This window comes from Bactrocera neohumeralis, chromosome 4, assembly GCF_024586455.1.
Source record: "Bactrocera neohumeralis isolate Rockhampton chromosome 4, APGP_CSIRO_Bneo_wtdbg2-racon-allhic-juicebox.fasta_v2, whole genome shotgun sequence".
In the NCBI taxonomy this organism is placed as follows: Eukaryota; Metazoa; Arthropoda; class Insecta; order Diptera; family Tephritidae; genus Bactrocera; species Bactrocera neohumeralis.
In genome coordinates, this window is record NC_065921.1 from 23937162 (window position 1) to 23962325 (window position 25164).

Genomic DNA, 25164 nt, shown 5'->3' on the forward strand with positions numbered 1-25164 from the left:
CCTCTGTGTAATTATGAATTATACCCTTTAGACATATTTACCATTAGTTTGAAGTTTTTGGCTTTAAGTTAAAGTCACCGAGAAGATCGTGTTCATCTGTATAATAATGTGTGGCGTATATACATACATACACTTATTACCGAGAGAAGCTTAGGAAGTTAATGTGGATATGTGAGTTGATCTACATATGTATCCGAGTTTTAGCTTTCTTGCTTTATTTATAACTTGGCATCAAGCCACATCAGGGATTCCAAGAATAATATTTATTTCCCCGCTCTACCGATCAACTTGAATTGTTGTCAATGAGACCAAGTTCCTGGCCGTTCACAACACAGTCTGGTCTACGTAATGGCATCGGTCGTAGATCTACATATTCTTGGCCAAAGGTTGAACTGTGAACTCGACAAGATTCTCCAAAACTTGAAAGAAATGTTTAACTCTTATGATACAATAATCATACATCTTCACTTCATAGTCGGGTTTACGTAATGGCATCGCTCGTATTCTCGTCCAAAGTCTGTACTGTGAACTCTCCAGAATTTTCCAAAACTTGACGAGTGTTGAGATTTAAAGAGCGAGAGTTGATGTTTAAATCTTATGAAACAATAATCATACTTCTTAACCGGATTTAACTTCGTCCTGTCTGATCTCATGCTTTAAACTAATTTTGCTTTTTTTGGATTTGGTCGACTTTGTTATTTTTTTTTTTGTGTTGTTAGGTTAGGTTACAAGTTCGATCCGAAGAAGTACTATATATCACTTGAACAGCTTAGAACGCCGATCCGTTGTGGTACCTATAAACTTCTATATACTGGATTATAAGACCCTTACGGATCGACAGAGCGCTTAGAGGCTGTTACAAATTTGTCTAGACAGCTCATATCAGTTTCAGCTATATTTTCTGGTTCGCTTAAGGTAAGATTACTGAGATGTTTCAGCCTCACTCTTGCAAAAGCCGGACAATGGAGGTGTGTTGTGTTTCCGATGCTTCCGGTTTTATAAATTATAAAAGCTGTTAGATATTTGTTACCAGATTTATGTGTCCAAGAATGAAGGAATTAGAAAAGCCTTTAATTTAGTTTAACTTAGAAAGTATTTGAACCCACAATCCCTATTAAGGCAGTCAACCCTCAATGCAAGATTCTCTGAAATCGCTCTCAGTATAATTTTTTCATTGCTCGTTGATATTTCCTTCCATGGTATACGTAATCTTATACGAGTATGTTGTGGTATCTTTAAAGAGACTTCTAAAGCGTGAGCGGTATTTATTATTAGCCGGCCGGCCGGCGATTTGTGCAAGTATGTTTGTGTATTATCATATATACTTATGTACACAAGTTCATGCTCGTAGAACCCAAACAATCTTAGACGCGTCGATGTGCCAACCAACGCCAACGTCTTCATGCTTCGCTACTGAAGTATGCGAATTTCATATCGAACTCGTTCGAACGCAGTTTCATTTAAGCGGTGGTCGCGAGCAGTCTTTACATGGACTATCCGACAAAAACGGCGTAAACAAACGGTTTTTCACCACGCACCTACACAAATGCATATCAGTACAAATATAAATTACAGTTAGCCAAAGCTAAAAAAATCAACGCTACATTGTTTAGTTCGGTCTAGTGAATTTCGTGTGCGAAATGGACATGGGACCAAATGACTTGAGTACCCTGCTAGCGAAGAACCAGCGTTCGCGAAAATACACGAGAGATAGCAGTATTGGTAGTGCCGAACTTCCGTGTGATCTGATATCGAATGCGTCCATATCATCGTCATCTCAGCATGCCAATCTGCGTGGATCTGTTGAAACTGTGACATCAATTACATCCAGCGAACTGGACGAGTTCAATTGGAGGCGCTTACGGTTCTACTTGGTCGAACCGATGGTGTTCATTCTCTTGTTTGCATACAATTTATCAGGTATTATCATAATTTCCGTCACTCCCAAGTGCTCAATAGTTACAAATGTAAATAAAAAGCTTTGATTTCTTAGAAACCATCGTGAAGAATCAGATAATTTATCAGACATGCAAGTCTATATTCTATTTCAATGAGAGTGATTGTGGACAATTGGGTACTAAAAACGCTAGTGAGCATGTCAAGGTAAGAGAGAACCTTTGCTGTTGCTGTTTTGTTTGTTGCAATCATAGCAAAGTGGGAAATTCGCTTGCGGAAGTGATGAATTATGTATGTGTAAACTATACATTGTGACAAAAAAGAACCCGGAAATTGTAATTAAATTCCCCGGGTAAATAATATTTCAAAAAAATCTATTTTGCCATTATAATTTGGCAGGACTATGTCAAATATGAGCGCGATCTGTCAACCATTTTGTTTACAGTAGCCGCTTAAGTCGGTACAGCTCAGTAGTGCGTTGCGATTTTTACAAAGAATAAAAATATCGAACAACGAATTTGATTTGTCTCAAAATTTGTGTTTCTAACCAAATTTCGTGTACGGAATCGTTGCGAATGTTGGAGAGGGCTTACGGAGATTCAATTTTATCAAGAACACAAGCCGAGTGGTACAAAGCTTCAATGGCGGTCGAGAGATCGTTATAGAAATAAATAAAGGATATGGTACTTGAAAATCGTCAGGTAGTATTAGAGAAATGGCAAGAGAGCTCGACGTCTCTCGCCAGGCCGTTCGAATGATTTTGGTGGATATTTTAGGTATGAAACGCGTTCTTGCTCGTTCTTTGGCGCATCATAAATTTGTTCCGGAGCTACAGACGGTCAATAAGAAGTTCTATTTGGCCATATTGAGGCGTTTGGACAGCTGGAATTGTGGAAGAACAATTCATGGAACTGGAAAAATCGTTGGCATAAGCGTATTACATCTGTTGGTGATTACTTTAAAGACGTCAAAAAATTGATGAAGAATTAAATATTTTGCATTTTAATTACAATTTCCGGGTACATTTTTGTCATAATGTATTTATAAATATTATGGGGATTTTTCTAGAAGTGTCGTTTGATATTGAAATCAAACCAGTTGTATAATGCTAATTTTATTTTATTTTTTTTAGTATTTCAGAGAACTACTTATATATGTAGTAATATCTGGATTGTCTTAGGTTAGTGCAAACCCGTGTGGAACAATTTCTCATATAAATCTGCTTAAATCTAGGTGATTACCTGATCTTTGATATTTTTAAAGATATCAAAGTTCGTCGCTAACTGCTGTAGAGGTTAACTAACTTGATTTTGGCGACAAATACCTTCATTACTGCGAGTGATAACCTCAAAAGAGTTACAAAAATCAGAAAACATGAAGTAAACAGAGTGACAAATATCGAAAACATATGTACGTTACATTTCAATGAAAGGCTTTTTATGAGATTTCCTTTTATAATATTCCAGTCGGCAAATTTTTTGTAAGAACTAGTAGTAATCTACCAACATGTGACGATCCCAACAACATTGTTACCTTTCTTCCAACACTTTAACACTTTTAGTTTCTAGTTGAGCTGTTCTCTTTGTTCCTCACTACAATTTCCAAAATTATCTTTAAATTTATCCAGTTGCTTACGGAGATAGTCTAACCTGATACTCGAATTTACTTTTAAAGTCAACATATTCTTTCTGTAATTTTTTCTAACTTGCTAATCAGTGGTTGCCTAAACAATTTTTGACTATCAACACAAACTTTTTCCAAGATTCAATTTCCGAGACAGTTATAGTCTATAATAATATGTATCTTTCATTATTTGTTGTATTTCAGTCCCATCAAGTGTGCCATCTTTGAGCTTTTCCATACAAAGTTCGCACATTTTATACGAATATTACAAAAACAATATTCCTCTATGTCTAAAGCTTTGACTATTGTTGTATCATTCCAAATTTGATCACTGCATCACTGAGTTAATTTTCAGAAAAAACTATGGTGTAGATGTTTCACCATCGTATTCACAACCATTAATAGACTGCACTGATATTTGGGTATTTGGTGACATCATTGTTTCTGAGTTGTCCATTCGATTTGCTTTTGAAACAAAAGCAAGATTTTCGTTGGGTAAAATAGAAAATTGTGTAATCTGCCATACTAGAGATCTTCATTTTTAATAAAATCTTAAAATCTTTTGCACAATTTTTCGCATAACATCATCATCAAAACCTTAGATATGCAATTATCTCAAAAGCAAGAGCACATTCAATACTTTCATGAATAAGATCGTGATCTGGACACTTGAAAGCATCAAAATTTGCTAAGGTATCCAAGGCAACAAATAAAGTTTTGTTTTTATCGAGCTTTGTAATTACAATCTTTTTTTCTAAAATAATTTGGCATGGTGAATTTGTTAGTGGTGTAAATTACCGCAAATCGGGATCTGAGTACGATCCCAGCTTCTAAAATACAGACAAATGCCTATCGACAGGCAATGTCAGATACCGGCGAGTATATTTCAAAATCCATTAGCTGTTTGACGGCGGTCTAGGGCTTTTGGTTCCCTCTATTTGTCGGATGACATCAAAAACTAGATCTCAAATGGTAGAAGCAGATCTGTCAAGCATCTAGTAGAGACATGTGTGCCATATATTTACATATGTACATGCAAACAATACCTTGGTTGTTGTCTAACTCGACTTGAGAGCTTCTAAATACACATCTAATCGCTACTGAACATATGTTCATATATGACTATACATATATGAATATAATATATACATACATATATACATATGCACATAAATACGTCGGGTATGAACTTATTAAAATTTGCTGGTTCATTACATGGGCTGGTATATATGTATATAATACAAACAAATGTATATTATTCTGCAAAATATAAAGTTAGGAGAGATTACGTTTTCATAAACCAGCTTTTTCTGATATTACATTTTTTTATTTTATAGTATCAATCAATATATGTATGTATATGGTAAATATATGTATATTAAATGACTGATGCATTAAAATAACTTGGGGGCATTTTATATAGTAAATAAATCAAATAGCAAATATGTAAATTGTTATGCGTTACAAAAAATGTTTGGACATATCTATACATACGTATATATATTTTTTTCTTCTTCTTCTTTATTAACACCGCTTACGCAGTTAAAGCCGAGTAGACAAAAGCGCGTCAGTCGTTCTTCCTTTTCGCTATTTGGCGCCAGTTGGAGATTTCAAGTGTTGTCAAGTCCTTCCCACGGAGTGTAAGTCTTCTTCTTCCTATGCTTCCACCGGCGGGTACTGCGTCGAATACTGTCAGAGCTGCAGTGTTTTCATCTAGGACCATGAATCTTCCACAGAACCTTTCTCTTGAAAACTCGTAGCGCAGACTCATCAGATGTGGACGTCGTCCATGCCTTTGCACCATACAGCAGGACGTGGATGATGAGTGACTTGTAGAGTTTGTTCATCGAGAGAGGACTTTACTTCTCAATGGCCTACTCAGTCCGAAGTAGCACCTGTTGGCAAGAGTTATTCTGCGAGACTGATGCTGTTGTTGGTATCAATGCTGAATCCAAGATAGACGAAATTATCTACGACTTCGAAGTTATGAAGGTCAACATTGACGTGCTAGCCAAGTCGCAATTGCGACGACTTCGCCTCCTTATCCAGTCTAGAGAAAGCAGATCTAACGCCGCGGTTGTGGAAGCCAATGATATCAATATCAATATCATTGGCGACCGCCAGTAGTTGTACACTCTTATAGAATATGGTACCTTCTCTATGAGTCGATTGGGGAATCGGTTTCGCCTTCTCCTGGTGTTATGCTTTCACTGCCATTCAGCAGGCTGGAGAAGTGTTCAGTCACTAGATCACCCCTGTGGGTTGTACCAGAGTATGCTCTGGTCTTGAAACCTTCTGTTAGTCGCTGCATCTTTTCATAGAATTTTCTCTTCATACTTTTTTGCAAATGTGTCTAGCTTCCCTCTTCAGCTCCCACACGTGAATGGTTACATTCCACCACAACACGTGCAGGAGCTGAAGAGGGAAGCGAGACGCATTTGCAAACAAAAAAAGAGAGAGGCCGAAATTCGTGAGTATGAAGAGCTTGACAAGCTGGCCATTGCGACACGGTACTCCTCATTATACCAGCTGTTCTTTTGCCTTTTCCGAAAACCAATGGTTTCGTTTGCAGCTGTACGGAAGGAGCTTGAAATGTCGTCCCACAGTTCGCTTATGCCGAATTAACTTTGGTAAACCTCAATTGTTGTTGTCGCCATAGTGGTCATAAATCTGGCGTTATTAGTTATTAGGAATATACTGCCGCGTTGCCCATACTTATATCTTATATTTAACAGAGTATTTCGTAATATTAATAATATATTTATATAAAAAATGTGGCAATCTTTTCAAAATTTATTTTCGACTCTAAGCCTAATTAAATTAAATTTTATATTAAATAAAAATTGTGAAATTACAGATTTGAAACAAGTTGCAACCTTCTTAAAAATATTTAAAAATATAAGTTTTTTAAGGAAACATATATTTTTATCTTATAGTATAAATCTATATACTTAACATTTTCATAAGGTTGCAATTACGACTTCACCGACTTAAGAAAGTATTTATAGCGGTTAATTCTTCACGCTCTCTTTATTGTAAATCAAATAAAAAGGTTTATCATATTGGTTTTTTTTAATTTCTACTTTGTCCATAAAACTTGTATGATTGGCTGATTTGCTACTGATTGGTAATTGCTAGCGTTTTGATTTTCTAATAGCCAGGCAAGAAGTTGATAAGAGCTATCATATAAAAAAATCTCACACATGCCATCTGATTAATGACAATTTTGCTAATAAGTATTTATTATAACTAAATTGAATAATGTAGCTGTTGAACTTGAAAATTGCAGATTTTCGACATTAAAATGTCTTATGATAATTAAATGCGTCTCGACCAAGGTCGATCATTTTTGAAGGAAAAAAATTATGGTGGTTTGAAACCCATTGGAAAAGGCAGATAAAATAACAAAAAATTAAAAGATAACGAATTTACGGGCGATCTGGTTTCGGGAAGTGTAATGGGAGTGGGAGGAGTTCAGCTACCATGAAATAACACGCTTATGAAAAAGGATATTTGAATAGTTTATTCGAGTATTTTTGGCATTTTCGGAGAACACCTAACATAGTCATGTTTATATATATGAAATGGGATCAGAAAGTAGAGATTTCAATGAACAAAAAAGCCCACCAAATTTAAATTTTTATTTTGACTTGAGAATTTTCAATAGAAAATTTAGATTTTTTCGATATTTTACATACAATATTATACCATGTTTGGGTCGTAAAAAGGTTACTTTACGCCAAAAATTTTGTGAAAGAAAACAAAACTTTTTAAAACAAAAAAATTAAAAACCAAACACTTTATTTTTTTTATTTTCACATTTTGAGGTTATGTGAAAAAGTGTTAACGCGAAAGTTGTACATCCTTCTATTACCTATAACTTGCCCATTTAACTTTTTTCCATAGGACTGATAATTTTTCTGGAAATCGCAATAAACTAAAACCGGTTTCGAGCCAGCGACTTTTAAGTCGAAGTTGAAAAAATCTAAATAATTGGCTGTATGGGAGATATTTGTTACAGTTGTGCAATCTGGCCGATTGCGAGAAATGATCAATATAATTTCAGAATGCACCTACGGTATTAAATTTCATTCGGTTATCTCCAGAACTGACGAACCAAATTTCACCTAAAAATTCCTAAAAAATTTCACCTTAAAAATCATAACAGTTTTAGACCCACGGCCTCTCAAGCAAAGTTGTTCAGAAAGATTGGTAGAATATTATCCGTATACGCAATTTTTCCGTTTTTTTTATTCTTTGCCAATCGACCCGCTCTAATGTACATATGGTATGTAGTTATTTTGCACTTGAAATGAAAGAAATCCGATATTTCCTTGAAAAGTAAACATAAATATTATATATGTATGCATATGTATGTGTTCTTACGATCGTGCCAATTCTGAAAATATGCAAAAGGAGCGCACATTACTGCAATTCACACACACATATGTATGTATATATTTTGTTTAATAAATAAAATAAAATGTTTGGTTTTGATTGTGGAATTTACTTTGCGGCTCACATGTGATAACATTCATATTTTCATATTTGCATGCTGGTTGTTTTAAGAGTTATACTCTTCATAATCTCTTCTCTCTTCTTAGCGAATAAAGAGCAAAATGAGATAAATTTAAGAGTATTCCATTTGTTAGCTCTTCTACAGAAACGCAAGTAATTAATTAGTGGAAAAGTGTTGAATAAACAGTTTAAAATTAATTATAACCGTAACTCAATTACGAAATTTTTCAGCCTCTTTAAAATAGTCAGGGAATTCTTTAATAACATTTACGGATAGTTGGTCAGTATTGGTTGGTCTGATGACTTAACATTGACTGCTAAATAGTGAAAATGAGTAAACAACTTTTTTTTTTGATTTTGAGTTTTATGCGGTAAAATCGCGATGATCCTAACAGCTGGACAAAAGTTGGAAAACATATTGCTGTTCTGACGATTTTCAGTACAAGAAGTGATTAAATATACTTCTTCTTCTTTTTTGGCGCTAAGCGGTTATAGCCGAGTTTACAACAGCGCGTCAGTCGTTCTTCCTTCTTGCTGTTTGGTGCCAATTGGAGATCCTTAGTGTAGTCAGGTACTTCTTCAAGTGGTCTTTTCAACGGAGTGGAGGTCTTCCTCTTCCTCTGCTTCCCCAGGCGGGTACTGCGTCGCATACTCTCAGAGCTGGAGTGTTTTCATCCATTCGGACGACATGACCTAGCCAGCGTAGCCGCTTTCTTTTAATTCGCTGAACTATGTCAATGTCGTCGTATATCTCATACAGCATATCGTTCCATCGAATGCGATATTTGCCGTGGCCAACGCCGTGGCCAAAGGACCGTAAATCTTTCGCAGAAAAATTTTCTCTCGAAAATATATAGACGAAATTATCTACAACTTCGAAGTTATGACTGTCATTAGTAACGTGGGAGCTTAGTCGCGAGTGCGATGACTGTTTGATTGATGACAGGAGATATGTCGTCTTGCCCTCGTTCACTACCAGACCCATTAATTACTTATAGTATGAATTAAATCGGAACCATATTTGAAACTAGTAATATTTAATCAGCCGTGGGTATTGACCAAATTCAGGCACGCAATTTAATGGTATTCCTTAAAACAGTAAAGTACAGTGACTTCCCCTAAATCACTTGACCATTTCTGTAGAATAATATAAACAGCCTGGCTGTCCATTTATTATCCTGAAGAGTAAATATTAGGTTATAAATACCAGGTAGATTGAAAAGAAAATCTTCTTTTTTGGTACAATTAAGTTTTATTATTTAATACAGTTGTACCGAAGGTGATACGCCACCTATAGAAATCTTCCCACTTTTCGATACCATTTAGTTAGTACGACTTGACTCGGTTGATCTCGGTCTTAGCGATATATTCAAAATACTATTGCAGCGAACTCCGAGAATAGAAAACGGTCGATTGCTTCTCGCGTTGCTCTTCACTTATGTAAATGTCTTCTCTTTGCACAACGGCTGAAAATGGTGTAGCCAAGTTTCATCCTTTACCAAAACAAGAAAAAATGTTAACTTCGGCTGCACCGAAGCTAATATACCCTTCACAGGTGCATTTATTTTAGTAACTATGTGTCCAGTTTGTATGGAAGCTATATGCTATAGTAATCCGATCTGAACAATTTTTTCGGAGATTATATTATTACCTTAAGCAGTAATCCATGTCAAATTTCGTGAAGATACCACGACAAATGCGAAAGTTTTCCATACAAGTCCTTGATCCTTGTCCTTGGGGAAGTTTCCCATGCAAGCATTTGATTCCGATCATTTCGTTTGTATGGCAGCTATATGCTATAGTTAACCGATCTGAACAATTTTTTCTAAAATTGTGTTATTGCCTTAGAAAACAATCCATACCAAATATCGTGAATATATCTTGTCAAATGTAAAAGTTTTCCATACTAGCACTGGTTTCCGATCGATCAGTTTGCGCTATAGTAAGCCGATCTGAACAATTTCTTCGTATATTACATTATTATCTTAGAAAATAACCTGTTCCAACTTTTGTGAAGATACATTGTTAAATGTGAAAGTTTTACATACCAGAACTTGATTCCGATGGTTCAGTTTATATGGCAGCTATATGTTATAGTAGACCGGTATCGGCAGTTCCGACAAATGAGCAGCTTCTTGAAGAGAAAATGATGTTTGCAAAATTTCAAAACGATATCTCAAAAACTGAGGGACTAGTTCGTATATATACAGACAGTCGGACAGACAGACAGACAGACGGACATGGCTAAATCGACTCAGCTCAACAAATAAATACAAAATACAAATGATCAGTATTTGTATATATAAACTTTATAGGGTCTCCGACGCTTCCTTCTGGGTGTTACAAACTTCGTGTCAAACTTAATATACCCTGTTCAGGGTATAAAAATCACATAGCAGTAGGTTCAGGAAACGGATTGTTCCGTCAGAGTCGTACCAAAGAGAAAGGCGTGGAGTTTCGAATCTAACGACGCCATTCAGTGGGAGGAGTCATATATGTTCATATCTCCTTTGAGAATGGCACTCAGCACACGTCTGCAGTTTGACGTGTCCAAAATTGCGTCGGGTTGCAGGAAATTTATGAAGATGTTCCCAGGAGGATGTTCCGCTTGTTGCGGATGCCTGCAAGAAGAATTTCTGCGAAAGCATCTTACTGCTTGTAGAGGAGTGCATTATGTTTCTTTACCGGAAGCATGCGGGTCTTACTATGAAAGTGTTCGATGGATGCTATCAAGAGACATTTTCTGATAGTTCGGCGTATGATCTTCTGATTGGGGTTTATTTCTTTCATTGCATCCTGCAATGATATTTCCGATGAAGTTTTTGCACTAACACATCGAAATAACAGATAATGCATTATTTATTATTTGATCCTTAGTTGACTGGGCTCTTTTTATTAACTTTTTAGAATGAAATGCCGAACTAATCTCTGTTAGAATCTTCTGCAAGAATATTCAGTGGTTTGGACGTTCCGCGAATACAAAATGAAATAGCCTTTCATTTTTATATATAAGAATATTAGGAATTATATTTCCACACAGTTTACACCTTGAAGTCATATTGTATGAAAAAAGGACACTAAATTCTACTCTCTTTATATAGCAAATAGAGACTATGATTCAGCCGTATGTAGCGCGCATATTTATGACATCCTCACTCATTGAGAGCTTTGTGCCAGCATTTTGTGGCGTATTTATCGGCGCTTGGTCGGATCGATTCGGACGCAAACCATTGCTGATCACAGCCTACAGTGGTGAGTACAAGCTACTGAAACATATATAAACACGTATATGTATTTGATATGAAGTGATTTTGAAATGCTTACAGGTTATGCACTCTATTATGCGATAGCAGCGATAATTGCGCAGTTATCCACAAGCAGTCTAGTCAGCCCGTGGTATTACCTATTGGCGGTGTTGCCACTTTCGCTGATCGGTGGCAGTGTCACATACTCGGTGGCCACTTTTTGCTACATCTCAGATGTGTCCAGTGCGCAAGAGCGTCCATATCGGTGAGTAGCACTGCCAAATTGTGCTTGTTTGCTTATAGTTGAACAGTTATGTGTGAAATTTTAGCATGGCCACATATGAGGTGGCATTGATCGGTGGACTCATGGCTGGTTCCTTTATATCGGGTTATCTTTACGAGGCTACCAATGCGACTTACGTTTTTCTAACATCATGTTGTTGCATTTTTGTTGCCACCTGCATTATACTCTTCTTCATACCGGAAAGCTTAAATAGGCGACGTTTTCAATTTGTCTACAATACTGTTGGCGAAGAGGAGGAACGGGATCGGCAATTAAATGCTTCCGCGGATGAGATGGGCGAAGTTCGAAAACTATTCGATTTAGCTGCGGTTAAGGAAATGTGGCAGACCTGTTTTAGACCGCGAGAATATAATGATCGCGCGATCATTTGGCTGGCAATGATGGCATGTTCAATATCGGTGTTTGTTATAGGTAAAGTGTTGCCACTTTTATAATTTTTGTTTTCATTTTTAGTATTTTATATAAATTTAGATGGCAGCATGACTGTGTTTTACTTGTTTATACGCGAGATATTCAATTGGTCCGTCAAAGAGTTTACCACGTTCGAGACAATCAACATGTTCGTGACCACCATCGGCAACATAATGGGTATTATTGTATTGAAAAGGGTATGTATAAAATTAAAGTATTTAATTTTGAACTATTTTTTATAAGCGTATGTATATTTATTGCAGTTGCTGAAACTTTCTGTTGTTCACATTGGTGTACTGGCATTTTTCAGTGAGGCCGCTGGCAGTTGCATAAAGGCTTTTGCTGTTACTAATTGGTTCATGTATTTGGCGGTCGGTGTCAGCGCTCTGAGAGCGATGGCGCATCCAATGTGTCGTACTATTGCATCAAACGTATTGCCGCCAAATGAATTAGGTAAGAAATTGTGCTAACTTTTCGATTATTTATCCCTTATTCTTATTGTCATATTTGAGGCAATTTCATTAGGGGGATTAAATTTCGATTAAACCTGCTAAATCACATTACAGGCCTAAAAAGTTCTTAAAATGCTATCATTGAAAGCGGGACTTAAGTCATTGGACTTCCGCCCAAATAATAAACAGTGGTATGAACGCTATATGTATACCATAATTAATTATTCAATCGAAGATTTTCGTGTTTTCTATGTAGGTATGTATAACCTTTGAAGCTGCTAAAATATTTCCACATGAAAAATGTTACTCATACGCCATGTAGAACCTTTGCATTTCTTAACCAATGTCTTATCTTTCATTCACGTTTTAAATGAATAATTCAAGAAGAACTAAACCGAATTTCCTTTTTCAGTTTTCGCAATAAAATTGTGTTTATTTTATAAATTTATTTTCGGCGAAACCCCGAGTCTGCTCAGTGCAAGATTCTGCGGTTTTAAACCTACCGAGCAAATCACAGCTTCAATGAAAAATACTGCAGTGCTTTGGCTTCTCTTCTTCTTTATTGGGATAGACACCGCTTCCATGTTTATAACCGAGTTAATAACAGCGCACCAATCGTTCCAATCAATTGGAGATTCCAAGTATAGTCAGGTCTTTCTCCACCTGGTTTTTCCAACGGAGTGGAGCCTTCCTCTTCCTCTGCTTCCCCCGCGGGTACTGAATAGAAAATCTTCAAAGCTGTAGTTTTCTCTTCCATCCGGACAACATGACCTAGCGTAGCCGCTATCTCTTGATTCGCTGAACTATGTTAATGTCGCCGTATTTCTCGTAAAGCTCATCATTCCATCGACTGCGGCATTCGCCATGGCCAATGCGCAAAAACCTTTCTTGCGAATGTTCCTAATGACGGGAGTGATGAGGGACTTTGCAGAGTTTGATCGACGAACAGAGAGAGGACTTTATTTTCCAATTGCCTACTCAGTCCAAAACAGAACCTGTTGGTAAGAGTGATTCTACGTTGAATTTCAAGGCTGATATTATTATTGGAGTTGATACACTGGTTCCAAGTTAGACGAAATTATCTACGACATCAAAGTTAAGACTGTCAACAATGAGTCAAATCTCGAATGTGATAACTGTTTGTTTGTTGACAGGAGATACTTATTTCGTCTTGTCCTCAATCACAACCAGACCTATGTATAGCTTCGCTTGCTTATCCAGTCTGGATAAAGCAGAACTAACGGCGCGGTTGTTGAATTCAATGATATCATCTTATACATTAATTATTTTCTCCAGCAATATATTGAAGAAGTCACACGATAGGGAGTCTCCTTGCCTCCTGAAACCTCGCTTGAAAATCTGGTCGATAGTAAATTTTCCAAGTCTAAGGCCACACTGATATGCTCCAATCAGTTTGTTGATGGTGAGCTTCAGTCTTTCACACACTATGCTCGATAAGACCTTATATGCGATATTAAGGATGCTTATCCCACGGTAATTGGTGCAGATAGTGGGGCCACCCTATATTGTGGATTAGCAGAGCACGCGTAGAATCCAGCATGCCCATCTTGCAAAATACACTTTCCCTGCCGTTGAGTAGGCTGAAGATAGTTTACTGCATCAAACAATTGAAAATATGATCACTATTAATATTAACCATAGTAAGTTAGAACCCAGATAATGGTGCCAATAAGTATTTAGTCTACAAAGAAAGTAACTTCTGGAAAAAATGTGATTTTTTTCTTAACATAGTCTCTTTTTAGCTCGATACACTTGAGCCAGAGATGCTCAAATTGAAACTGTCTGAAAATTTTCGTTTTATGATGGTCTGTATACCAGGCTTCCATGACGGAATTAAACTCCTCATTCTACTCAAATTCCAGCTCGGCAATTAACCCTTTTAAGTTTGAAAACGAAAAGAAATCGCACGGAGTTATGTGTGAATAATGATGTGGATGGGACAGCAGTTCGTAGTTTAATCTGATCAATGTGTGTACGGTGACAACGGAGGAACGAGCGAGCCGTGCGTTGTCATAGTGGAAGTGAATCCTTTTTTCACCAAACAGAGCTGTTATTTTGTGTTCCGACGTGGATTAGACTCAATAATGTGGCTTAGTAAAGGCCTATGACCGTTTTGCCCTTCTCCAGGTAGTCGATCTAGCTCAAACCTTGTTAGTTCTAGTCGAAATTTGCAGTTTCGACTTTATCTTGGTCTCTCCTATGCATCAATGGGTTCTTGTTCCGTAGACAGCAAATCCTGTTGTGCAGTAGACTCAGTAAACTTAGTTCACAAATATTGTTTTTAAAAGTATTATTTTAGGCGAAAGTCGGTAGAATAATATTTTTTAGTGGCGCAACATTTGTCCAAAGCATACTAGAGTATCCGATCTATAGTTTCAGCCTCTATCGAACAATATTATAGTACTTCGGTTCGAGTTTTTGATATATTCGAAATACCAAACTGGTTTCTGTAAAGCATTGTAAATGCTTAATCTAATTCATTTGTCTGAAGCATATCCTGACACTTCTGATTTTACCGCTCTTACTTTGAGTGAATTTGATCAAAATCATATGGCCAAATAGAGAGCAGTAGAACAGTTTAATTATAGCAAATACGACTTTAAACGAGAAATGGCAAAGTCCATTGGTAGGTCTACTTAGTTGTAAGTATTTGGTTGTTAAAGTATTCCTTTAATTTTATTTCAGTGTATTTAATCTGGAGTAGTACAAATCTAATAACATTAATTTCACATCTTCGTTTTTATTCCCTCTTTCAGGAAAGTTCTTCTCTTTCTACAGTGTTCTACAGGCTTTTCTACCATTTATTGCCTCACCGATTTATGCAGGCATTTATAGCATCACACTCACGAGTTTTCCGGGTTTTTACAATTTGCTAAATGCCAATCTGTTCATAATTGCCATTTGCTTTCTGCTGTAAGTAAAAAAGACATTTACATACAAAGACATTTACCATAGATATAGTATGTATATGTTATGAGAGTAAAATTATTCAAGTGCATTGTTTCTTTAAATGATCGTGTATAAAAATGTGCTTTTTTCAGCGTGATCTTGCGCAAGAAGCGTGCTTATCCAACACGTTACCAGGAACGTCTCTAAAATAACGGTGTGCTCATTGTCGTAATTGTCAATATCGCGGCGGAAAAACTTTTTTTTTACTTGAATAATTAAATATTAAGTAATTCTATATTGCATTATTGCATGTTTAATTAAATCACTTTTCTATTAAGTGTTTTCTAGTTAAGTTATATAAATGTACATATATATACATACATGCTATATATACTACAAATATACATAAGAATATATTTTTTACTGAAATTGGAAATATATGTATGTGTTTGTTATACAGCAGCAACTACTAAGATATGGAACAAAAATCTAGAAAAGAATATTTATTTCCGATACAGAGATAATGAGATCTTTGGAGAAGTTAAAATGTCAAACAATTGGCTATTAGTGACTTAGAGACTACAACGGCAAAATTATAGCCCAGTCCGTGAATAACATTGGGTACCTTCAGAAGCCATACCATAGCTAGACGGTATCAGTGAAAGGTCCTTAGGCCTACTACTGGATAATCACTTCTCAGGAAGCCTTTGAAAATTATACCTTTGTGTATACACCAGAGTGTTGAGTAGTGATAGATTCCATTCCTGTTGACATAGTGTCAGACAGCACTGCATTTTGGGCGATAAGCGGTTTCAAGTCCCACATAAGAAACGAATTAAACCTAGAATTGCTAACCATGTAAATTCACTTCACCAGAACATCGATTTCTATGGAGGCTCCCTCAGTTCATTCATCAATAATATAAAGAACAAACTCCTTCCATACCATTAATTTGATCACTGTAATACAATTGCCCATATTATTATATATATTTTTCTCTTTATTCTTGTACTTATAAAAGTAACTGTTGTATATTGCCGATTGGCGTTAATTTGTTAAATAAATAAATAAATTAAAGATCGGAGGTAGCAGATTTGGGTATCTCGGCAGTTTCGGTTAGATGTAAATTCTCAAATACCCTCACAAACCTTATGCAAACAAAGTTCACTAGGACCCCCTGAAAACTCCGGGCGCGGGAAGAATTTTTCCGATTTCCCACCTCCCTTTCCTTCACTGAAGGAGAACTAGGAACTACATGATATTAATATGTCATGCTTAGGTAGTGTTGAGCCTAAATACTTATGTATACAGTGGTCCAACGGTTATCTAAATGGTCAATTGACAAACCAATTTTCAATTTCCTCCTGTGCAAAAGTAGCATGAAGCCAACTTTTAGACAATTTATATTTACGAGGAAAGTCAAAAAATGTCGTTTCAGTATGAACCAACATGAGTCCGATGTAGAGCGGAAATTTTTCGCATTTATGTACGTTTTTCTACACAAAAGACTTCACGTGGTAGTTTTTCATAAAAATAAAAAAAACATTTTCGTGTGCATTAACAGTTCAAAATCGTTTCTCGTTCCGGAAACTATTGTGATTATGTGCGCAAACTAACATTGCAAGATCGTTATGTGACCTATCGTGAGATTGAAACAACTATTGATATTAGTGGGACCAGCATACATTCAATATTACATGAATATTAGACTGTCAAAAAAAGGTTCGTGTCGATTGATAGAGAGAAATGTTAAAAAATACGATAGCGGTACTTTGAAACACGTCCACGACTTCGCGCCAGGTTATGAAAAGTATGACCTCGAAATTTAATCACACCAGTCGACTTCATGGGAGTTTCCAGACGAGCCGAATCCAACAAAAGTTATTCGTGCACGTTGCATTTCCAAGCAAAAGGTTGCCTTTTTTTTTGAAAAAACTGAACATGAACAATAAATTCTGAGTGCTGCACAACCGTTTGTTTGCCAATTGCCTTCCAGGAAATCAGGAAAACCAACCTCCGAAGACGTAACACTCTTCATCACCACAATGCGAGTTCTAACACATCAACTGAAACAACGACATTTTTGAGCACTCAAAACATCGATTTGATGAGTCATTTCCCTTATAATCCTGACTTGGCACCGATTGACTTCTTTTTTTTTATATAATAAAAAGTGCAGGCTTCAATAAATTGTGGCACGATTTTTAGTAAGGAAAAAATCTCGTTAGCACCTACATAGTACATATGTACATACATATATATATATATATATGTACGCCTTTTAGCAATTGCAAACTCACAGTAAATAAGCTTCATAAGATGTCATTCATGATCTTAATCTTCGCTCATAACTTTCAAACGCGGAACTTCTTATTTCTCAAGCTATTACAGCTCCCTTACGAGTAATAAAAATTTATTCATGCCTTTGGAACATCATCAGATATTAATTGAATAGTAATATATTTCTTTTTGTATGTGGTAAGTTTCGTCGAAGGCAAACCACAAAGATTCACGATTCAAAGATTTGAATCATAAGCTGTCTAACGTTATTTAATATGCAAATAAATGCAAAATTTTATGCAACATCATTTAACAGCTGAACCAAAAAAACAAGATGAAAAATTTAACATAAATAAAAAAACAAAATTGCTTCTGTAACTATCACAATCAGGCACCGAAGTTTGTGCAGAACATTTAAGCGGAACTTCGGTAAACAAGTGTGTAGTCTAGAAGACAAGGCGAAGTAATAAAATATAGGGTCTTTTTCAATAGCCTTTTTTGGATAGATCACGCGTCAGTCATGTCAAGCTGTTCATCGTTCAGCGATGAGGCCCATTTCTGGCTCAATGGGTATGCATATCCAGAAAAAACAATGGTTTGTGAGCCGGTGGAATCATCGGTTTATATTTCTTCAAAAATGAAGACGGTGAGAACGTGACCGTTAATGGTGACCATTATCGCGTCATAATAACCTACTATTTGATGCCTGAAATTGAAGCTCGTGATATCGGCGACAATTGGTTTCAACCAGACGGCGCCACTTCCCACAAATCGCATCAATCAAAGAATTTATTGATAGAAGACGTCGATGAGCAGATAATTTCACGTTTTGTTCCGGTCGATTAGCCATCAAGATCAAGGTGATATCACACGGTTATACTTTTTCCTGTGAGGATATGTAAAGTCTAAAGTCTATGCGAGCAATTCCGCTTCAATTCAGGCCTTGGACCAAAACATCACGCGTGTCGTTCACCAGTTACCAGTCGAAATGCTCGGACGAGTCATGGAAAATTGGGTTCAACGGATGGACCATCTGAGACGTAGCCGTGGCCAACATTTAAAAGAGATAATCTCCAAAAAATAAAAGCCAAAGAATGTTCTTTCGACTGATAATAAACATTCTCCATTAAGTTTGAAATTTCTGTGTTTTTTCTTTAAAAAAGTAAGGAACCTCGAAATGGATCACCCTTTATAATTAACGTGGAACCGAAGCTCATTAAAATGATTGCTACGATTTAGTACATTACAATAAATAATTTTTGATGCTAGCATTTTGTTTAATTTCTCTTTGTCGCCGGAACGGTTCAAAAATCAAAATTGTTTGAGCTTAAATTTTAGTTGTCAAAAATAATTTTTGCGAAATATGTTCATATGTTTTTTGTGAATACAACCAAGTTTAATGGTGAGAGCAATTGTAAATAACAAGTAATTTTGAGGGTGTTATAGGGATTCTGGGTATCAATACCGTATCTACCTAGTACCGTTGCATGATCTGGGCATGACAGGCACACCAACTTTGAGTTCCAACTTGTGGGAGGAAACTCCTGGCAGGTCGAGGGAATTTAAGAACTGTAGAGGGTATCGTCGGCAGTTGTCATCACCGTTACTATTGAGATGTAGATCCTTACCTCATCTGAAACTTTCTCTAATATTGCTTCAATCCACTCTACTCCTCGTTAGCCAGGTTTTCTTGTAAACTCGAAAATACCTTATTAATATGGTTATCTTCCGAGCTAACAACATTGCCAAAAATAGGCTGTCAAAGGCCAACCTCGATAAGCAGTTGTGGGAAGAGTCCAGACTCCTGATCATTGAAGAGCTGGACCCTCATGTTAGTAGTCTGCTTTAATGGTTCTTTCTTATCGGCAATGTTTGCAAAAAATTATCTGGAGTGTGTGCATCCTAGTGAACAATACTAGCTCTGTCGTGCTATGGTATGTCATGCAAAAAAGTTTTTCAGATTATTTTCTCCAACAATTCACTAGATTCATTGCCTGGTCCCGGGTTTTTCTCTGAGGACTTTGCTTCGATACCAAAACCCAGTCGAAATACACAAACCAACTCCGAAGAAGACGAAGATTTTGTTGTCGGTCGGGCAAAGTGTCACTAACATACATCGACTACCTGTAGAAAGGCAAAACGGTCTCAGTCATACTCTACCATGCATTAATAGATCTGTTTTGCACCAAATCCACCACAGCGGATAATGCGCATCCTCAGAGACGCCTTACTGTGCGCAACGAAGCTGCTATTGCTGCTGTGGATTCGAGTACAGTAGACTACCCGAATGGGTCTATCCACCATCGCGCGCAATAATTGGAGCTTTGCTCATCCACTTTATTGAAGACCTTGTATTTGCAGGCCTACATAAGCTCGTGCAAGAATTGAAGCCGAACGACTATCAAGCGCGTCGCACGTCCGGTGATTATAACGAAAAACTTTGTTCAGCGTTAAAGCTTCTGGTTGAATGGGTACGTTGATAAACTGGTATGTTAAGAGGATCGTAATTTTCCAAAATGTTCCTTTTACGATATGTAGGTTTTATTCAAACCACCCGAAACCAACATCCGAGGCTTTATTAGTGAGCTGGAAAAAGTGGTGCAAATTGAACTGAGACAGTCTTTTGCCTTTATGCCGCTGAATTTGGTATCCACCCAAAACGTAAACTGACGTTGAGCAATACCAAAAGCTCCGTCAAAATCGGGAAGGACCTCTCCGAGCCGTTCGATACCAAATGAGGTTTCAGACAAGAAAACTGGCGCTGAGCAATACCAAAATCTCCGTCAGGATTGATCCCACTCTTCGGGCCGTTCGATACCAAACGAGGTTTGAGACAAGGCGACTCCATATCGTCTACTTATTCAATATCATTGGTCATAACAACTGTGCCGTTAGTTCTAATTTCTCCAGGTTGAACAAAGATGCGCAGCAAATGAGTCTGTAATGAAGGATCTCCTATCTTTAAACAATTCTTGGAACCAGCATTAGCACTAATCACAATGTCAGCCTCGATCCAGCGCAGAAAAGCTTTTGTCAACAAGTGCTAGTTTGGACTGAGTAAGCAATTGAGAAGTAAAGTCCTCTTTCGACGAACAAAGACCAAATTCTATCCTTGTCCTGCTATATGGTGCAGAGGCATGGACGATGACAATTTCTATAGGTAGTGGCTACGCTGGCTACATCATGTTGTCGGAATGGATAAAAGCACTGCAGCTCTGAGAGTATTCGCCGCAGTACAGGCCGGGTAAAGCAAAAGAAAACCTCTCCACTCTGTTGGAAAAACCAGGGGGAGAAGGACCTGGCTACACTTGGAATTTTCAATTGGAAATAATGGAAAATTTCGGCTATTTCATAAATTTTTTCTAAATTTAATTATAAATAAATGTTCTATGCTTCTAAAAAACACCCTATACTTTTTTATTTCAGTGAAAAACTGTAATTTGACACCTTTCCAGATCTTAATAACCTAGCAAATTGCAAGTCATCATTAGCTATTAACAAATTTCGTCTGTGGTGAATCCCATTTTCAATTAAAACAAAGTTGCTTTATTTTTAGGTCGTGGTTTCCAATTGACAACCTGTTTTGTGGTTGAAGCTTAGCTTTTAGTTGTGTTTTTTTTTTTTTTTTTTGAAATCACAAAGAAAGTATATATTCTGGCTGAAAGTACAAATAATATTTAAATTAGCATTCATGTGTGAATTTCAGCATTGAACTTGCAACAAGTTCGCGTCCATTGAGTGAAACATGCCGCGAATTCCTAATAATCTCACGTAACATGAACCGGCATACATACACAGTACATCCATGTATAGATATCGCTAAATTTGCCGGGTAACGATGAATAAGTATGTTTTTGTTTGAGAGCATGTGCGTGTGTGTGTGTGCATGGGAGAGAGTGCGAACAATTGAATTGTTCCAATAATCGTTTCCGTACAAATAAATTCCAAATATTTATATTTGTTCACAGGCGCGCACACACATACACATGTACATAAATGTAAATATGTAATTAAGTATTTTTAGTGTGCATTAATTTGCAAAAAATATGCAAAAACAATTATCAGCGATTACCTGTCATCAACTGTGGGTGAATGAAACCGGAACAGCTGAAATCGCAAATGCAAATGTGTGCGATAATAGATTTTTTTCATGTTATTGTCTAATCGCAAATGCGCTCTGAAGTGTTTAATAATAATTACTAATACTTTATTGCAATTAAATTAGTTTGATATTTTGTTCTCGTTCACATTGGAATTTGTTCCGCGCCATAATTTGTTGTTAAATATTTAAAGAGCGACAAATTAAAAAAGGATAAACATGAGCGTCGCCGGTGTCCTTGGTGAACGACCGCTGCGGCAGGTAAATAAACTATTATACTTTGTTTCAGTTTTATCTACAATGTCAAATGGTGTATATGGTATTCCTTTGTCATGTTTGGAGATTGTAGGCGACAATTTTCGACAGAAAATATTTACTGGTTATTGTTGTTATTTATTAGTTTTTCTAATACAACAATGTATTTGTGATAGTTGTTGAGTGTTGACATATTTTCACAGGTATGCTTTGTATAAAAACGTTTCTTGTCAACAAATATTAAGACAATGCCAGATGATAGGGTCTTATTTCACTAGAAATGCTATCATTTACATCAGTTTGAGGTTTAGGATATGTAAATGATGGGTTGACCTTTAAAAAACATTGAAAAATATATTTTTTCGTTACATCTGCTTTAAAAAATTGTTTACAAATATTGAATTTTAAAATTAAAATTAATTAAGTAATTTAAAATTTAAAAAAAATTCTAAAATTACTTAAATCAAGTGAGTTTTGGTCATATTTTGTTACTATAACATTATAAAACATTAAACCACTGGCAACTTTTTGTAATGATCTATAAAATTGGTTTGTGTACGTATGCACAAAACAAAGTAATGCCGAAATTTTGAAGTTAAAAGAGTCTAAATTTGTATAGTCTAACTGAACCTTTTTTTAGAATATTGATATACATTGTGACAAAAAAGTAACGGAAATTGTAAATAAAACGCAAAATATTATTTTTTCATCAATATTTATTTTGTCGCCTTCAAAGTAATCTCCACCAGATGTAATACACTTATGCCAACGATTGTTCGAGTTCCATGAATTGTTCTTTCACAATTCCGGCCGTTTCGACGGCTGTTTTCACACAAACGCCTCAATATGGCCAAATAGACCTTCTTATTGATCGTCTGTCACTCCGCAACAAATTCACGATGCACCAAACTACGAATATCGAAAAAACAATGAGCATCAGCTTGATTTTTGAGCGGCTTTGGCGTTGTTTTTCTGGTTTCGGCCCATTTTTTCCCGCCATTCCGATGATTGTTGACTTGTTTGCATGTCAAGCTCATAAATCCATGTCTCTTCGGCAGTTAAAATGCTCTCCATGAAAGTGGGATCGAAATTCGCACGGTCAAGCATGCCCAAAGAATCTGTTTACGATACTCTTTTTTAAGAAAATCGAGACGAATCGATCAAGAATCAAAAATATCCACCAAACTCATTTTAATGGACTCGCGAGAGATGTCGAGCTCTCTTGCCATCTCTCTAACACTTCCCCACGATTTTCAAGCAAGATATCCCTCACGTTTTTAATATTTGCATCAGTTAAAGATTTCGGAGGTTGTCCAGAACGAGGCATGATCGAGGGTTTCTTGACGGCGTCTCGGATGTTGCTCAGATACAAATTTTCACGCTAATGAACTTCATCAGACGGAATGGTTCAGAGAGTCCCGGTGGTAACACAATAGGTCTATCTACAGCCTAGGTGCGTCGTGAGACAGCCAGTTTACCTACCTCCCCTTGGGAGGAAATTACGACGTTACCATAAAGTTCTGATATTCTCAATATTGCAATTATATCGCAAAGATTTTCTGTTATTCATTAGAATAAAAAGTCGGCACATTTTATTTTTAGCTCTATCCTCCGCGCGGGTGTCGACTAAGCAATGGGTATTGCAGCTTGTACAACCGTGATGTCAAAGCTGTCTTCGGACTGGCTGCATTATGACATTGCATCTAGCGAAGGCTGCTGTATTTCCCCATTCTTCCCCCTATGTTAGACTGCTTCATATGCAACCTCAAAAGGAGAAGAATGTGGGAATACAATAGCCATTGATAAAGAGGTATTTGTTGGGCTTGAAGCGGACCCGGATATCAGTCCAAGCGTCGGTGGGAGTCGAGACGGTTGCCATCGGCAAGGACAGCGGTTTTCAAGCTGTGGCCACACCTTCTCTGACAAGTCAGTTCTATAGCGCCGGGTGCCACAGTCCATGAAGACTCGGATCAAAAAAATGTTGCAAGCTATAACGAAGTAAAAGAAATGAGGAATATACCACTGAAAAGAGGTAGCGTTCGACAGAGAGCGAACCGAGAGTAGCCTCGAAAAAGAGAAAACGCGGGGACGTACATATCGGAGAAGCTGAACGTCGATCGCAATAATCCGCTGGAATAGATATCGCAGGAGCAGTGGAGATGAAGCTACTGACCCTCTTCCTAGGATGGACTCAGAACCAAATGCACCCATGCAGTCATTTGATGGTGCAGGATGGTTTAGCGGAGTTAAATCCTGAAATATAAGAATCGCCTGTCGCTAACATGCGTGAGTGAACTGGAGGTGGTGGACCGCAGCAACAGTCTTTGTCATATATGTATGTGCCTAAGGCGAAGCTCATCATATATCGCGTGGTAGACTAGGAATATTTGCTGCGGCTACTGCAACGGTAGAATCAGAAAGTGCCAACCAGCGACTGGAAGATATTGAGTGTTGCAAAGTGTTTAAATAAAGACGGCGACCAAAGCTATAGCTTCCAGATCTATAAGGAGTCAGACGACATTCTCTACGCGAGGTTCGGGAAAATGTCATGGGACGTTGGAAGCGTGTTCCCTCGCCTCATAAAACGCTCTAGCGCCAAGAGCAACAAGACCACGGAGAAAGGTGAAATGAAGAAGGAAATCACGGAACGAGCTTGGTATTAATTCTAACGTGTTCGGGACATGCTCACAAACGAAACGTATATTAACTTGTTTAGCTTTCTCTTTTTCTTCGTAGCATGAAAAACTACGCATAATAATAACTAATTGGCTGAAATCAGTAACTGTCTATCTAACATACAGACAACAAATGATGTAAATATTAATTAAAATAAAACCAAATTAATTATTCGGATCGCTTGATCGTTTAATCTCGTGTCGAAACACAAATATGCTCATACATACATACATACATGTATCTAAATATATGTATGTATGTATTGATGGCTGTATCTAGGTATCTTCGAACGCTTTACGATTTGTTTATATAAATCTCAGTAATTCGTACCAACATACTAGTTCATATATACAGACATATGTTTGTTTTCGTGTGCTACCGTTTAGTTGTGTATTTACGTAAATCTTTGTTGTTATTTTTTACCTATGCGACTCAGCCAGCGGCTTCACATGAGACGATTTTTTCGTGATAACCACGACAATGAAGTTAGTTTCA

The 25164-nt window shown here is 36.9% G+C and overlaps 1 protein-coding gene across 1 annotated transcript; it reads left to right on the forward strand.

The window, feature by feature from the left end:
• The first annotated feature begins 1400 nt into the window (after positions 1 to 1400).
• Positions 1401 to 15799, forward strand: LOC126756018 (proton-coupled folate transporter-like). Its single transcript, XM_050468807.1, has 9 exons — positions 1401 to 1920; positions 1994 to 2103; positions 11139 to 11289; positions 11364 to 11547; positions 11612 to 11997; positions 12058 to 12194; positions 12261 to 12450; positions 15227 to 15383; positions 15512 to 15799. Exons 1-9 carry the CDS (start codon positions 1641 to 1643, stop codon positions 15564 to 15566), a joined length of 1650 nt encoding a protein of 549 aa, XP_050324764.1. The 5' UTR covers positions 1401 to 1640; the 3' UTR covers positions 15567 to 15799.
• Positions 15800 to 25164: the final 9365 nt, after the last annotated feature.

Excerpts from the sequence above, each read along its gene's own strand:
- LOC126756018 (XM_050468807.1), top strand. The coding sequence starts at position 1,641 with ATGGACATGGGACCAAATGACTTGAGTACCCTGCTAGCGAAGAACCAG. Across the intron at positions 1,921-1,993 it reads GTTTGCATACAATTTATCAG|AAACCATCGTGAAGAATCAG; the intron begins GTATTATCATAA and ends TTGATTTCTTAG. Across the intron at positions 11,998-12,057 it reads AATATCGGTGTTTGTTATAG|ATGGCAGCATGACTGTGTTT; the intron begins GTAAAGTGTTGC and ends ATATAAATTTAG.